This window comes from Diplotaxodon limnothrissa, linkage group LG17 (assembly GCF_057381915.1).
Source record: "Diplotaxodon limnothrissa isolate DT_005_m linkage group LG17, D_limnothrissa_male_GT1.1, whole genome shotgun sequence".
Lineage (NCBI taxonomy): Eukaryota > Metazoa > Chordata > Actinopteri > Cichliformes > Cichlidae > Diplotaxodon > Diplotaxodon limnothrissa.
Window position 1 is genome coordinate 4,777,471 of NC_140612.1, and position 16,189 is coordinate 4,793,659.

Consider the following 16,189-nt stretch of genomic DNA (forward strand, 5'->3'; position numbering starts at 1 on the left):
AGCTGTTAGCACATGATTCTCCTTATGGGGACCTGATATGTTCAATATGCTGCTGAGAATATAGCCCAGAAGAAGCGTATAGTATAGCTTTTATTTTGGAAAGAGCCATTTCTCTGTAATAAACTCTCTTCTCCAAAGATGAGTGATTTCTCGATCAGAGATTTATTATTTTATCCCTTTGTTGTTTCAGCAACATTCAATTTAAAAACTGTGCGTTTGAGTATGTATGTGTGTGTGTGTATATATATATATATATATATATATATATATATATGTTATACCTTTGTAAATGCTCAGAATGTTCCTGTGTTTTCATAAATGAGTGCCTACAGATAAAGACTGTCTAATTTCTTTATTCCAGAAAGCTTTCACTCCATTTTTCATGCCTGTAATGCTCGTACTCATCTCAACCTAACCCACTTACTGTCTTTCCACAAACACTCATCTTTGTCCCAATTTTCAACTCGCCTTCTCTTCGAAAAACTTCCAAATATTCCACTTTCCCCTTTTTCAGATCCTCTGACTTGCACACTTATTTCTTTCTCAGAAACTTCAGCATTTTTCAGCTACCACTTCTGCCTTTCATGTGTTTTTATTCTATGCATTTCTCACTCTTCCAGCTTATTTTCTGTTGTGTGTGTGAAGTTTTTAAAGGGTTTAGCTCATTTGATTCCCTCTACTGCTTCAGCAGAATCCCCCCCACCTGCCCTTGTTGTGCCTCTTCTTCTCCAAAGCTTTCAAATGATCTAATCTGTCCTACTTTCTTTTCCCGTTAACCTCCTTTCACTTTCACATACCTCTGCATCATCTCCTGCTATTTTATGTCTTCCCTCATCCTCTCCAAGAACTCTCACATTTTTTTCCTCTCTCAATAATATTTTTACTTTCTCTCATTAAACCAAACCAAACCCAGTCTTTTTTTCTTACAAATCCCCCTATGCTGATTTCTTATCTTCCTCCCACATTGTTTTCCTTTAGGTTGTCTTGCTTCACCTCTTTCTTTCTCAAAAACCTTGAATGATTTCGTTCTCCACCCATAATTGAGCTTTCTTTGGTGAACATTTTCACTGATCCTTCTTTTATTTCCCTGTCTCTACAGAGCTTTTGACACATCGCCACATTTCTCTCTCTCTCACTACTTGTCTTCCTTCTCTCTGTGGTCATTAGCAGCTTTGCCAAAAGGCAAACAGAGTGTAGCAGCAATATGCAGTACATCAATGTCCTACTTAACTGGCCTGCTTTTAGATCCAAGTCCTTCTATCTAGGCCAGGGTCCAGTGTGAGGCTCAACAGGTCCTTTGGTGTTCCACTGGCTGAGAAAAAGCACCAGCAAAAAGCCTGAGCTGTAAAATGTCTAACATTGTGTGGAACACATGCTTTGCACAGATGCTGGTTATTGCTGTTGGGTCACTTTGAAAAGAAAAATATTTTAAAGTTTGCTTAATGTTTATGGCACCATCTGAAAAATTTGAAACTGACGAATATAAAACAATTAACAGGTTGTGACCACTCTGACAGGCTTTAAGCTAAATGCTCATGTAAACATGTAGAATCCTAATGTTAACTGGTAATGTTTTTAGTGGTCCTCAGTCATCTTTTAAGCCCAACAATCAGCAGCTCGTTCAACATGCTACAAACAGACTCACAACAAAAGGAGAGAACACATTAAAACTTCAATGATTGCCAGCTACAGAACATAAAGCTGGTCTTCTGACTTCCTACAAGCATGAATACAAAAACTGTTTAGTCACAAAATTGGTCTAAAGGTGCTATCACATAGCACATCGCTCTGAAACCAGTTATTCTATTTTATTCTATTCTCAGTGGATGGTGTCATACAGTGATGCACCAAGAAAAGCACAGAAATTGGGAGCTCCGGTAGATTATGAGGACAAAGTTTGACAAACGCGCAGTTAATGTGGCTCAATTGAACTCCCATTGAACCCAGCACGTCCTGTGTGGAAGTCCCATGATGTATACCACATTTTAGCATCACTTTTATTTGAACTTGAACTGAATATCAAGATGTATTCACCGACATTTAGAATTAGCGTCTCAGACCATGTTTCTACATCCTGTGAATCATTTTGCCACCATGTGGGTTGTTCAACCCCAACCTTGAAATCTGCTACTGCTCTGAATCATCTGGACATCATCTCACTTCCACCAGTCAGGATGAGACTCGTCACTAGGCTTGACTGTGATGAGTCAGTTCTCGCAGGAAACTGCGTAACGTTTGACTGAGTTCCCCCATCCAGCAGCCTCTTGGGTAAAAAGCAAGCCTGCTAAGGGTTCATGGGATTAATGCCCAGAATCTGTCTGCAAATGTGAAATCACAGGATCGTGAGACGTTTCCTGTTTGCTCTTGGATGGCATCTGCTTTTCTATCGCTCACTTCCATCCGTGTGTGTGTGTGTTGTGTTCTCACCCAGGCGGCTGCCATGGCGCGGCATCACCATGAAAGATCCCAGAGTGCCCCCGATGACGCTGTGTGGCCGGCGCAGGGGCGGCTTCTTGAAGGAACCGGTGTACTGGTGCAGAAAGGAGTGCATGCTGTGGGAGGTGGGTGGGCGGCCATTCCTCATGAAGGGCTCTGAAACACAACAAAGCTAGTGTCAGGATGTCTGATTTCATGACACCCAGATGCTCCACAGTGGAATCACAAATCCTCGGGTGCACGCACGGAGCACCAAAGAATATCACGTCCCATCTCCTTCAACCTTTGAAATGTGTTGGTTATGTGACATGCATACTGTGCAGCAGAGGTTTGTTTGAACCAACAGAATTTTATTTAACATTTAAGTTGAGATCCAGAAATGTTAAAAAATACCAACCTTCAGCCTCAATTACAGGGAGATGGGTAGAAATAAACATGAGACGACATCAAATATTCTCCAGAGTTATGTAATGCCCAGAGTGACAAACCTATGCTAAGAGGAGAATAATACCACAAATAAACACACACACAAATACTCCGTGAGTCAAAGACTGAGACTTCAGGTTGTTTTATACAGATTTTTGTGCTCTTGGTTCTGTATGATGTCAAAGGGATACCTAACATGATCCCCTCATGCTCACAGAAGTCCTACACACTGTGCAAACCTTGACTACAAAGGTTGATATAGAGAGCGAACGCTCTATGAGCATTTTGGTCCTTCTTAAGAAATGAAGTGATCAACTGACATAATTATCTTGCTTATTACTTCTAATCCAACTAGGTCTTAAGACTGCAGTTGCGAGGGTACTTCTTGTTCAGAGAGGTGTGCTACACAGCTAGTTAAAGGCTTAGCGGGCTATGTTGAGCTTAAAGTCAGAGTTTTCTGTGTCATGAAAGTGGCTCTTGTGGTTTAAATTCAGCTGGAAGCGCCACATCTTTTCAAGTTCTTTAATTAACAGCATGTTCTAAGTGCCATATAGATTATGTTTTGGGCCAATAAGTCTTATATGTGCAAGATGTCAAGCTGCTCCTTGCTGAAACCTGAATGAAGCACCACATTGACACAGGAATATCTATATGTTGTTGAACTCTAATCTGCTGTAAAAGTCTCTTTTACATTGCTGGAATTGTAGCAACTAAAACAGATAAAAACACACAAGAATAGATGTTCAATCAGTGAGTTTGATTTCAACTTGAACTGCTGACATAATAAAGGGATTTCCACATGGCCTTTATTAGGCTGTGGGACAGTAATAATGTCTAAATGAATCCAGTTTAAAGTTTTAGAAATCTAATGTCCAGCTGTCACCTTACAATTCAACAGTAGCAATTCAACTGGAATTAAAACATTTATTTTAGCGCTCTGTGTGAGATTAACAGTTTTGTGCAGCACTCATCTTTTGTCTTATTTACAAAACTGTTGTGCTTTACTGGGTTTTTAGGCTTTGTCAAGCCAGCTAATGCAAAGAAAGCTTGGCTGTGAACTGTATTTGCAGTGTACCCTTTCTGCTGCTGTCAAAAATAGAGGAGTCAAGAGTATGCCCCACTGCAGGACGGGTCTAGATTGCCTCTGGGAAAGCAACTGAATGATAACGACAATCGCCATGATAAGAACATGACCGGTGAGTCAGCCAGTGGGGAAACAAGAGAAGGGAAGGTCTAGAGGCTTTCAAAATAAGATTAAAAAAAAAAAGTCTGTGGAGGTTTGCAGTCTACTCCTAAATGATAGATGTCAGTACTGAGAAATGATTCACCTTTCATTGCTTGAATAGCAATTAGAATAAAACAGCGAAGTCAAAATACAAACAAAGTAAAAGCAGTTTTGTTTCTGTTTTTAAGTTTTCTGCTCAATGTCCAACTATTCCCTTTGGGAATTACTCTCTGGGAATGCCTCTGCAACCACGAGAATAGACTTTCTCTAACCCCAAAATTAGAAAAAAAAAAAAAGGCATCTAAAATAATTTTCTAAGTGGACATAGTCAAAGGAGCTTGCAAAGAAAAGCGTCTGGACTTCTTTAAGTTACTTGAAGACGTTTCACCTCTCATCCGAGAAGCTTCTTCAGTTCTAAGGTCAAATGGTGGAGAGTTGGTGTGAGATTATCATTCCTGAGATCATCATAATTTCTCCACCATTTGACCCTTAGAACTGAAGAAGCTTCTCGGATGAGAGGTGAAACGTCTTCAAGTAACTTAAAGAAGTCCAGACGCTTTTCTTTGCAAGCTCCTTTAACTACAATGACCTGGATGACTGAGAACCTTCACAGACCTAAGTGGACATAATTTAAAAAAAAGAAACAACAGCAAACCGGAAAAAAAGGATTGTAATACTGAGGGAAAAATGGCCAAGTATACAAATATTTGAAAGCATAATGTGGGGCTCTCTCACAACAATTAAGTTCCCTTTCCTCTAAGAAAACATTACAAAACACTTTCTCCCATATGGACCTTTAACATACATACAAAAACATCAGACACGGTTTCATTCTGCACTTGATTCGATTGATGGGAACAGAAAGTTCCAAAGTCCTTTAGTGCATCCTCCATCCATTTTCAACTGTGAGCGGATGGATTTTGCCAACGTTTCAATCATGATGCTGTCACACCAAAAAAAAGTTACAAACTAAGTACACATTAATGAAGTGATTAATGTTCATTTATCCTGACAGCTGTCAATCAAAAGCAGCAGCCACTTATGGTCATGTGTCTATCAACCCAAAGGTTCACTGGAGACGTGGTGTAGCACATATGAGGGAAAAGCAGAAAAAGATTGGATGTCTGTGAATGATCATTCACTATGGACTACTTTCTGATCGTCTGAGAAGCTCTCAGTGTGTGTGTGTGTGTGTGTGTGTGTGTGTGTGTGTCTTTAAGTGCTCTGCTCTTACTCCTCTTACATAACTCGGTAGAGAGGTACTTGGAGGAAGGCCTTTACAACTGTTACTGACACACATGCTGAACTTTGTCTTCATCAGCTTCAGAGATTTATAATTTAGAAGTCCCTGAGAGATGTCGAGATACAAAACCCCCGTGTCCTTCTAGCTTTTACATATCAGCTGAAGGGCATGCAAAAGAAAACACTTAGAAAAATCAGACTGGTAGAATTTTCTACGCTGGTGCAGATCAGGCAGGGACTCAAATCAGAGATTTTTTTAATGGAATTGTAACCCTTTTAAAATGAATCATCCTCATTTTATTCACTGCAACTAAAATATGTTTTTACCATTTTGTTCTTTTGTATTTCAACATTTCTATACGTTCATATCTTTTTTAGAAAAGGATTTGTAAAAATAAAAGGTGAATACCGTTGTCCTTGGTGCCACCATCTTCAATGGTCATTTGCTCAGCCAGTTCTGACAGAGACTCGTCGATGGTCTGACTGGGGCGGAGTGTTAATGACAGACGCTTCTTAATCCTCTTCATCTTTTCCATAACAGGGCAATGTGCGGCCTGCAGGACACACAAAAACACAGAGTCAGCTACAAAAGAATGCAACATTTAGAAGACTGCTTTCATCTGTGCTGTTATTTTGTGCATTCTTGTGCGATGTTGAAGATTTTGTGAGCACCCGTACAGTCCAAAATATCTCCGCTCATGAATAACTCAAAGCTCCTTTTAATCCAATATTCATTCACTTTGCAAATGCTTCAACAGTACATGAATAAACCATGAACGAAGCATGAATAAAGGATGACCATCATGCACTTGAACACAGCTGTTTTCACTTACACACACGCTCACGCATTCAAACGAGGAGAAATTAATGAGTGCTAATTGACAGAGTCAAATCAGTTTGCCGAGACACACGTACACGCTGTGCACGGCTGCGAGCGCCTGCCAGTGTTGTTCCAGACGAATGTATTTCTGTTGACGCAGCAGTTGTTCAGGTCACAGGAAACACCTTGCTCAATCTGCCTGAAGCCAGACCGTGTTCATTGTGTCGCTGCGGTATCGCCTCGTCAATGTGTGCGTGTGCATGAGTGTGAGTATGTGTGCGTGCACTTATGAGGCAGGCTGAGTGGAGGAAATGCAGTGAGGAAGCAGCGGCAGCAGAAATGCCCTGCCCATGCTGCCTGACCCTCGGCACAAAACACGCTAACCCCTGCCGTCACCATGCCTCTCTTTTCATTTCTCTCTCAAGGTCGTTAGCTCCCTTCATACTCAGGAGACCCCATCTGCCTGTCCACGCACGCACGCACACACACACGCGCACCTTCACTAATACATCATCCATGACACCGCACAGCGAAAATGGCTTCAGTCAATATCAGCACATGTGACTGTAACCTCACCAACACAAAACCATAATGTTTGTTTTGTGCGTTAACTAGGCCTGAGAAAAATATATATTGCAGCATCATCCCAGACTGCAGTGATGTGTGATCAATAAATGCTGAAGATTAAAAACTATTTAATCTTGGCTATAACACTGATCTCGCCCCCTTTGCTATCAGTAAATGCTAACCAACATTTAGTGATGCCGTTCGCACATCAACATCACACAGACGTTTTGCTACAAAACAGAGCAGGTTAAAGGCTGTTGAAGGTCTGACTGGAGTACCACTGTCTGTGTCAAATTACAATATTACTGACAATATAATTATGCAAAATAATACAAAAATAAATTTTTTTTAAAAATAATTTATGCAAAATAACTTTAGGAACACTTAGTTCACTGTGGGTCTACCAGGTAAGCAGCAGGTAAAAACGTTACACCTACCAAGCTCTCAAGTGTTCTCAGTTACAATACATGCTTTCCTCCAACAAAAAACAATGTTTTTGTTTACTCCATACAGTTTGGCTAACAAGATGCAAAGACTAAAAATGAAAAGGCAGGAAGCAGAAACTATCACGACCATGAATGTCAGTAAAAAACACTGAAGTGAAACTAAATAAGTGCCAAAATTTTGCATAACTTTTCTTCTGTTCATTAATTGTGTTATGTGTTATTTTTAGTGCTGTCAGCGTTAATCTTGTTAAAATGACGTTACCGCGTGGCTCAAGAGTTGGGAGTTCGCCTTGTAATCGGAAGGTTGCCGGTTCGAGCCCCAGCTTGGACAGTCTCGGTCGTTGTGTCCTTGGGCAAGACACTTCACCCATTGCCTACTGGTGGTGGTCAGAGGGCCTGGTGGCGCCAGTGTCCGGCAGCCTCGCCTCTGTCAGTGCGCCCCAGGGTGGCTGTGGCTACAATGTAGCTTACCATCACCAGTGTGTGAATGTGTGCGTGAATGGGTGGATGACTGGATATGTAAAGCGCTTTGGGGTCCTTAGGGACTAGAAAAAGCGCTATATAAATACAGGCCATTTACCATTTACCGCCATAACCGCATTAACGCGACAAATCTCCATTAGCGAGTTACTGCAGATCGCCCGTGCTTGGGGCCGCACTGCATCAACGCGTTGGCCCAATCCAAGGAAACCGCGCCGTCAGCTGCAGTGATGAAGACGCTCCGCCGCCCCCTCGTGTTGAAAAGAGAGCTGAGTACAAAAGCAAAGCCGTCAATCTACCAGTCGAGCTACAACCGTAACCTATGGTCGCAAGCTTTAGGTAGTCGCCAAAAGAACAAGATTGTAGAAACAAACAGTGAAAATGAGCTTTATCTGAAAGGCGGCCGGCCTCTTACTCAGAGACAGTAAAGAGTGCAGTTGAGAGTAGGGCTGGGCCATATCATACTGTTCACAGTAATACCGGTATAATGTTGGGCAACAATAAGAAAATGAAATATCGCGATAGAATATGGGTAAAACGCGCATGCGCAGTGCCTTTGGTTTCATACGCACATGGCGAGAAAAAAAAGCATGGTGGCGACGGAGCATGAGAAGGACGAAAGCGGATCGTTGAATGAAACGGATGAACCAGAATTGGTTTGTAAAAATGCTGTAACTTCAGTGGTGTGGAACTGGTTTAGCTTTCGTCTGTCAGATACACAACAAAGCACTATTTTTGGTAGAGCATGCTAGCAGGCCGTCGTTATTACAGTGTTTTTTGGAAAATACGGCACACTTAAAATCAATCCTTTGATTTTTCTGAAAATCGACAGAGTCCCTTATAATCCCGTGCGCCTTATGTATGAATTCTGGTTGTGTTTACTGACCTTGAAATGATTTTATGTCGTACACGGCGCTCGAAAATCTGTCAAATGTTTTAGTACGACTTTGCTAAGCTACGAACCTGCACAGCTTGATGGATTGTTTGAGCATTACGGCTATCGTAGGCGGAGCCTCGCGGAGTGATACGTACTGTGCTTCATCATAATATTACCGTATTGTGTGTGTATAACCTGTTTTTAAGTTTTGCAGATATTATACATGGTTATGCTGAGGATATGTTGGCTAATTTCCACTGGAAATGCCTTTTGGTTAAACTGTCAGCAAGGATTTTGCATTTGCACTGTTAAATTTTCACATAACTTTAATGCACATAAAAACAGTGAAAATACATTGATGTTTTTTTGGGGTTTTTTGCACTAATAAAGTTGTGGAGTTGTAAAGTATTTTGTCTAGTGTCAATTATATCGTCAGTTATATTGTTATCGCAAACTTTCAAATGTATAAAATTATAATATAATAAAGTATAAATATTTTTGGTCATATTGCCCTGCTCTAATTGAGAGGTCCTCAAAGTAGAACCACTACTCCACACAGAAAGGAGCAGGTTGAGGTTATATCTCTCGGCTGGACTGGGGATGCCTCGGCATTCCCCTGGATAAGCTGGAGGTGATAAGGTGGCTGAGGAGAGGGACGTCCCCTCTTCTCTGCTTAGGCTGCTGCTCCCTGCGACCCAGGCTCAGATAAACAGATAAAAAGGATGGACTGATTGGTGCGTGCATGGATGTTGTTTCTTAAAAAGACTTTACTCATGTGAGTCACCAAAGTATATTTTCTATTTTTTAGCATTTGTTCCTACTATTGGACAGTTTTTGCCACCCCCACTGTTGCCACCCAGCTCTGGCTGTATTAGAACTAAAAAATAGTTGAGCTATTGCAAACATGCTAAGGTACTGCTCACAGAGATATTAGAGTTTTATTTTGGCAACTTCTTTTATTTATTGCTTTAGCATTTTTTTGAATAATTTCCCATCCAATCCGTCTATAGTGGGTTTGTGTTGAACTTTAAACTTAAATCTTTTAACGTGTGATTAGCCTCCTTTTCAAGAGGAAGTGTGTCATGCTAGCCCTGGTGGCTAAATCAGCATGTAGATCTCATGACTACAGACACAGATCCACAAGGGAAAACCCCCCACAAAACAAAACAAAAAAACAGACTTAAGTACACTGAAAATCCAGCTAGTTAAAGAAAAAAATATTTTTTCAATGCATAAATAAAATGACTGCATTGGAAAACACTCACACAAACGCATTCTCTCCCTCAGACACACACATTCAGTGTTATGAGATAAGCGCTCTTTGTCTCCCTTACAGAGAAGTGTAACAGAGCCGGGTTTTATCTCTGCAGCAAACCAAAACAAAGAACCTCATGTGACGTGTGTGTGTCTGAATCTGTGTGTGTTGAAAATACAGCATCTGGCACATATGAGTGATGTGTGTGTGTGTGTGTGTGTGTGTGTGTGTGTGTGTGTGTGTGTGTGTGTGTGTGTGTGTGTGTGTGTGTGTGTGAGTGAGAGACGGGGGTGGGGGGTTTCAACATAAAAAACAAGCAATCTGCCAATGACAGAAAGACACTGAGGGAGTGCACCACAACTTTCTCTCTTTTTCATCATCAGCATTGCAAAAAAAACCCCCCACTCTTTCTCTCTCTCTCTCTCACACACACACACACGCACACACCTGTGATCCCCCATTCCTCTTGGATGCCTCCCAAGTGCATCCAAGGTAGTCTGGAGGAGGGAACTTCAAAGGACAGGAAGGTGGGAGGGGGAACTAGGGACGAGACCTAATTACTGGGCTAATTATTATACTCGCATTCTCCTCGATTCCTCGTCTTCCTTGCCTTATTTCCCCTTCTTTCCGTCTTCCCCCACTTCCACACGAGAATGAGGTAACAAAATGGAAAATATGGCTTTAGATTTGATTTCAGAGAGAAGTGGGTGAAAGTGTGAATTTAAAGAGGAGGCGGAAGAGTGGGAGGAGATGGAAGAGGACAAAATGGGCGAGAAGGAATAGGGGAGAGAAAGTGAGTTTATTTCAGTGAGCGGAGCCATAATGGAGCCTTTGTGTTTGGTTAAGAGCCATGAAATCACCCAAGTGACTGCAAGCGTGTACAGTACTGTCAAGAAAGATTCGCTGGTCGGGGTGGGGGTGTCCAGCCTGAAATTAGGTTTGGTTTCAGTAGCTACAATTTAGCATATCACAGGCTTGGGAATTGAAACTGCTAGCGCTCCCGGTGACCACTGAAGTGTGATTCCCAAATCCTGCTAGTCCATGTTCTCATTGTAATTACACAATATTTATTCACTAAAAACAAGTGCTCTTTAGAGCCTACCCAGTTAAGCTTACATGATGAGTTTATGTTTTTCCTTTTAACTGTGTTTTTATGGCATACTAGGGTGTCCTGCAATACTAAAGGGGGGATTTTACATAGCCTATATGTTTATTGTTAATTCTATTACAACACTGTTGCATGGTTCAAAGTATAAAACAATCCTATCAAGGGCCTTCAAGCTGTTTTAGCTCCACCTTCCTTCTGATTGACTGCCACTCGCAAATAAAAGGTTTTAACAGTCGGTGGGTACAACCTGCAATGACCATATTAGGAATATCCACTCTGACTGACATCACAGTAAGAGTAGAAAATACTTTCTGAAGCTGAGCCTTCAGTTTTTGCTGCACAGGGAATTCCTTCTACATGTGGTCACCTGAGTATTTAAAACTCTGGCCATGTTTAATATAAGCTACTTTTAACCCGCTGAGTAATTCTACATGTGTTTCACAATAAGGAAATAAGGAAAAGTATAACTGAGGTGTCTGTAGCTCAGAAGGTAGAACAGGTCATCTACTGATCGGAAGGTCGGTGGTTCAATCCATGGCTCTCTGCATGCCAAATATCCTTGGGAAAGATATTAAACCCAAGGATATAAAAGTTGCTCTCCAATGCATCTCTCCATCGGAGTGTTAATGGTAGTTAGAAAGCACTCGAAACAGTCCACGTGTGAATAGGTGAATGTGGCATGTTGTATAGAGCGCTTTGAGTCCTCTGGGAGAGGAGAAAAGCACTATATAAGAATCAGTCCATTTCCCTTTTGCTCCAAGTCCAATAACAGGCAACTGCAGCACAATCCCAACTATTATACTTAAAATCGTATGCATCTTGCCGCCCCTCCAGTTTAATTATGTGATAATTTTGCAGCTCTCTCTATAAGTATAAAAAAAACCCTTGAAAATTAGTTTTTTAAAATAAAATTCGGCTAACTAATACAGAAGACATTTCCTGCATGTCTGCATATAAGCTCAACACATCAAGAAAAGGTCACTGTGTAGCGCTATCCAGCAATTAAACTTTCTAATGCAATTAACAGCAGAAAAAAATGATGTCTGTATGATGTGATCTTACTGGCTACTTGCCATGCTGGAGCATTTGTTTATGTTGAATTTCAATCAGAGGGAGCAAAACAAAGCATGGAATCCAACACTCAGTTTGGCAACACATGATGTCACTCCATTCAAAGTGAATGAGAAGCGAGAGCATTGAAAGCTGAAAGCCATCTGTGTGAATCCTCCCTCAGTACCCTAGAATGGACCACTGTTTTCTTGCTATCTGCTCTAAATCAGACACATACATTTTCAAGTTCACTCAGTCCATTTGCTTCCAGTCCCACTTGGTAATGTGTGGATCAACCACTCGGGGCAGATAACACATCAAGCACAACAGACTAACAGCTGGTGTGCAGAATATTTACAGCACAACTAAATGGAGGATTTAAACAGGATTTATTCAGTGACATTGCCGTTCCTGTTATTAATATTGTTTGTTCCCTAATTCACGCAGTCACTGACTGCATTTCCCCAAACTGAAGCCCTGTTCTCAAGGCCATTATTTAAGAGGAATTATTTAGTTTCAGCTTATCATTTACTGTCAAAGTGAATTCTGATCCTACTAAAAACATTAACTATACTTATGTCAATTTTTTGAAGTCTGTGCATACGCTTCAGAGCCTAAGCTGTTGTACAAACACCATCAGATGCTATTTTTATCAGCTTATGTCAAAAACGAGCTGTCCTTTAATACTCCTCTCCGTTCTATAAATGTTTACAGACGTGACAGAATCGGAGCAGGAACAATGAACAGAGGGAGAGTTGAACAGAAGGTTAAATAGTCACCAGCACCGCTTCTTCTCAAAGGGAAAAACAACAGCTAATATTGTTAAAGCAGTTTCTCAAAATAGAGCCTCTCATATGAGAATCACAACTGCTTTTAAAATAGATAAAATCATCAGTTTCTTTTTGGAGAGCGGACATAAAGGAGCCAGGACTGAACGGGACCCAAACGGGAAAGTGATGTCACATGCCACACTGATCTGCTTATTAATGATTAAGTTTTATTTGTGGTTCATCCCTCAAGGATTATCGAGTCATTGTGTGAGCTTTTGGGTTTGTGTGATGAACTGCCTTTTGACTAGGCCATTCTTACAAAACAGAAAGTCTCAATGGGACACAGTAATAACTTGGTACTGATGTAAATGGTCTAAAACAGCAAAATCTCCCGATACAAAACCAAAACGTTCAGATTTTACCTTTTATTTCTGTTTTTTAAAATCCCAAAAATGCTTGTGTTCAAAATTAGAAATGCATATGGTGAATAAACTAAATGATTAAACATTCCTACACTTGCTAGACAGAACCAGACAAAGCAGTCAGTAAGCAAACCATTCATATTTAATCCATTGTCCAGATGATGCCATCTATTTGGGACATTTTAGAGGACGGGATGTTTATTTTTAAATATCTGTAAAAATTTGGGATTATGTTAACCACTAAAATTTGGCTGGCTGGATAATTATACATGTTTCTGTTTAATTTAGCTTTATATGAACTACAATAATAATTATAGCTACTTAAGAGCTTTTGAAGGTCAAATATGTAGCCTGAATTTTTTGGCGTACGCACTTACTAAAAATGATCCCTAACAAATACAAATACTCCTCTTTTACCTCCACTACTGTGGTGTCGATGCTGGTGCCTAAATTAGAACCAGTTTCCTGCATTTCCACAGAAAACGGGCTTAGAGTCGTTGCCAAAAGCAGGCACAGGCAAGGCACCACAAAGCTTTGTGCTCACAGTGAATGACATTTGATAGAAAATACAGTACATATCAATTTTGGAAGATTTCTTTAGTTTTCTACATGTAAAAAAAAGTGTCTTGTAGCTTAGGTTTTAAAGCTAGGAACATGGAGAAGCCCAAGTATTACTCATTTAGTCACTCTTTGCTTTTCTCCTTTTATGTATAGCGTTGATCAAAGTGGCCTGTAATCTTTGATGTGACACGTAAGCTTAACGTTGCCGTCATCCAAACCGTTCACATTATCTAACACCGCATCTGTTTCACAACATTTCCTTTATTTGCAGATTGTGTAATAATTCAATTGTCGAGTGACATTTATCTGGCTCTCTGCTCCATTTCTCCCACATTTGCAGGCTGCTCGCTGCCTACAGATGGTGGAAGTCACAGCTCTTTGAATGAGATGGTGACAAGCGCCATAGTCGGACAAGTTTATATGGAAAACAAAATACAAATCGCCCAAAACAAAGCTCGAAGGCGAAATCCAACCTCGCGCAGGTGCTGACTTTTCATTTTCCTTCATTTACCACTTAGGATAAAAGATGCGCATGTCTGCCTCGGGCTTCCTTACACCACTCATATCATCAGATCACAGCAGGGCGCACACAGACACCAGGGAGTTTCCCCTCACACTGCTGGTATACGTTACAATCAAAGTACCACCATCTGTCTTACACGATGTGCACGAGGACAAAGACTTCAAACAGATGAAAGGATGTCCCTTCCCTAAAGCCAACAGGGTGGATGAATCCCTACATCTCACTAAAACCACTTTGAAATCTGCCAATCTTTGTTTTGGAGGCTTTTAAACACCAACGAAAATTAATTAAAGAAAAATTATTCTGATCTGCAAGCATAGTGTCACTGCAAAACTATTAGCACTGTCATCAGCTTTCAAGCACGCATTTTATCTAAAGCCTACTGAGTACAGTCACAAGTATGTGTTTGTGAGCCTATAAGAAAACACACACACACACACACACACACACACACACAGAGAGCATCAGTGCTATTGCCCAGCGCAGTGGGCGCTTTTCACTGAAAGACCCTTTGTTTTGTTTGTCTAAAAACTGAAAAAAGGAGCTTCAGCATGACTGACCCAGAGGGCAGAGCTGAAATAACCCTGTATGTGTGTGCCTGCAAGTGCACAAAAGCTTGCAATGTTAATGAATGGGAAATGACCAATGAGCATGAGTGAAAGCATGCCTTTGGGTGATGAAGAGATGTAGGAGGAAAACAGGAACAAGTGAGAACGGTTTCGGTGGGGATAAAAAGTGAAGTGAGATTGAAGTTAGCTTTTCTAGTTGACACCAGAATCACCCACATGGTCATTTGCAATGCTAATGTTAATGCACCATCACAGCACTTCAGAGTGCTGAGTAACAGGAAGAATGTAGTATGATCGGAAAAAGAAGAAAGAACTTCTTGCAGCAGCAAATCGAAGTGATCTGTAATCTGTTGTGCCATGTGTTAAGTGAGTTGTACTGTACATTGTGACTGAAAATGCTCCAATTTAGATAAAATGTGATGTAACGAGAGTCTATAACCATGTTTCTGCTTCCATCTCTAAAATAATATACAGAGGAACAGAAGCATGTCCACAGGCTCTCAGTCGCAAAATGTATATGCTAAGAGGATGCTGTGTACAATTTCAGTTCAGCACAATTTCAGTTCAGCCCCAACCTTCACAAATGAGGTTGGGGCAGATGGCTGCTCCTCTTTGAGTCAAGTTCTGTCAAAGGTTTCTTCCTGTTTAAAAGGAGTTTTTTCTTCCCACTGTCACCGAGTGCTTGCTCCTAAGGGGTTTTCTCAATAGAACAAAACAAAACAAAAAAAAATGTGTGAAGCTAACAGTAAAGTGCTAACAGTGAATATGTATCTATAGCAGGGGTAGGCAACTCCAGGCCTTGGGTTCTGGTGTCTTGCAGGTTTTAGATATCTCCCTGTGTCAACACACCTGAATCAAATGATTAGTTCTTTACCAGGGCTCTGGAGAACTTCAAGACATGTTGAGGAGGTCATTTAGCAATTTAAATCAGCTGCGTTGTATCAAGGACACATCTAAAATCCCAGGACACCGGCAGTCGAGGCCTCAAGTTGCCTACCCCGATCTATAGTATTATGTGACGTGTGTGATTAAAACCCATTACCTGCATCATACACTGACCAACCCTCTCCTTTTTTGAAACCAGTTTCCTTCACTTTCACAGCTGTCCCGTCACGTTATCGTCTCCCCAATAAAACCTTAGTTGTGTTTTGAGATTTGCTTTTTTTTCCTACTTCCATTTTGTTGTATTCAACTTTTTGGGTGCTTTTGCAACACTTTTTCTATGTGCAGATGTTTTCTTAAGTTGCAGTGTATTTGACCTCTCAGGTCCACCTTAGCACCGTTTCTCAATTGATAATTAGAAAAGTTTGCACATATAAACGGAAGTTTGATGTTGCAATAAAGTCTTCACATGTTTTGGCACAGACAGATCAACATTTTCCTTAAACTTAAATTAGCTTTCAAAGATTTCC

At 40.8% G+C, this 16,189-nt stretch overlaps 1 protein-coding gene across 1 annotated transcript in view; it reads right to left on the reverse strand.

Moving 5' to 3' along the window:
• The window catches only part of cdk17 (cyclin dependent kinase 17), a 51,690-nt gene that overhangs the window by 18,672 nt on the left and 16,829 nt on the right, over positions 1 to 16,189 (reverse strand). The window contains exons 2-3 of the mRNA XM_085376820.1: positions 5,739 to 5,883; positions 2,428 to 2,592 (exon numbers count right to left, since the gene is read on the reverse strand). Of these exons, the coding sequence (XP_085232946.1) occupies positions 2,428 to 2,592; positions 5,739 to 5,865 (292 nt within the window). The 5' untranslated portion in view covers positions 5,866 to 5,883. The remainder of the gene's footprint in view (positions 1 to 2,427; positions 2,593 to 5,738; positions 5,884 to 16,189) is intronic.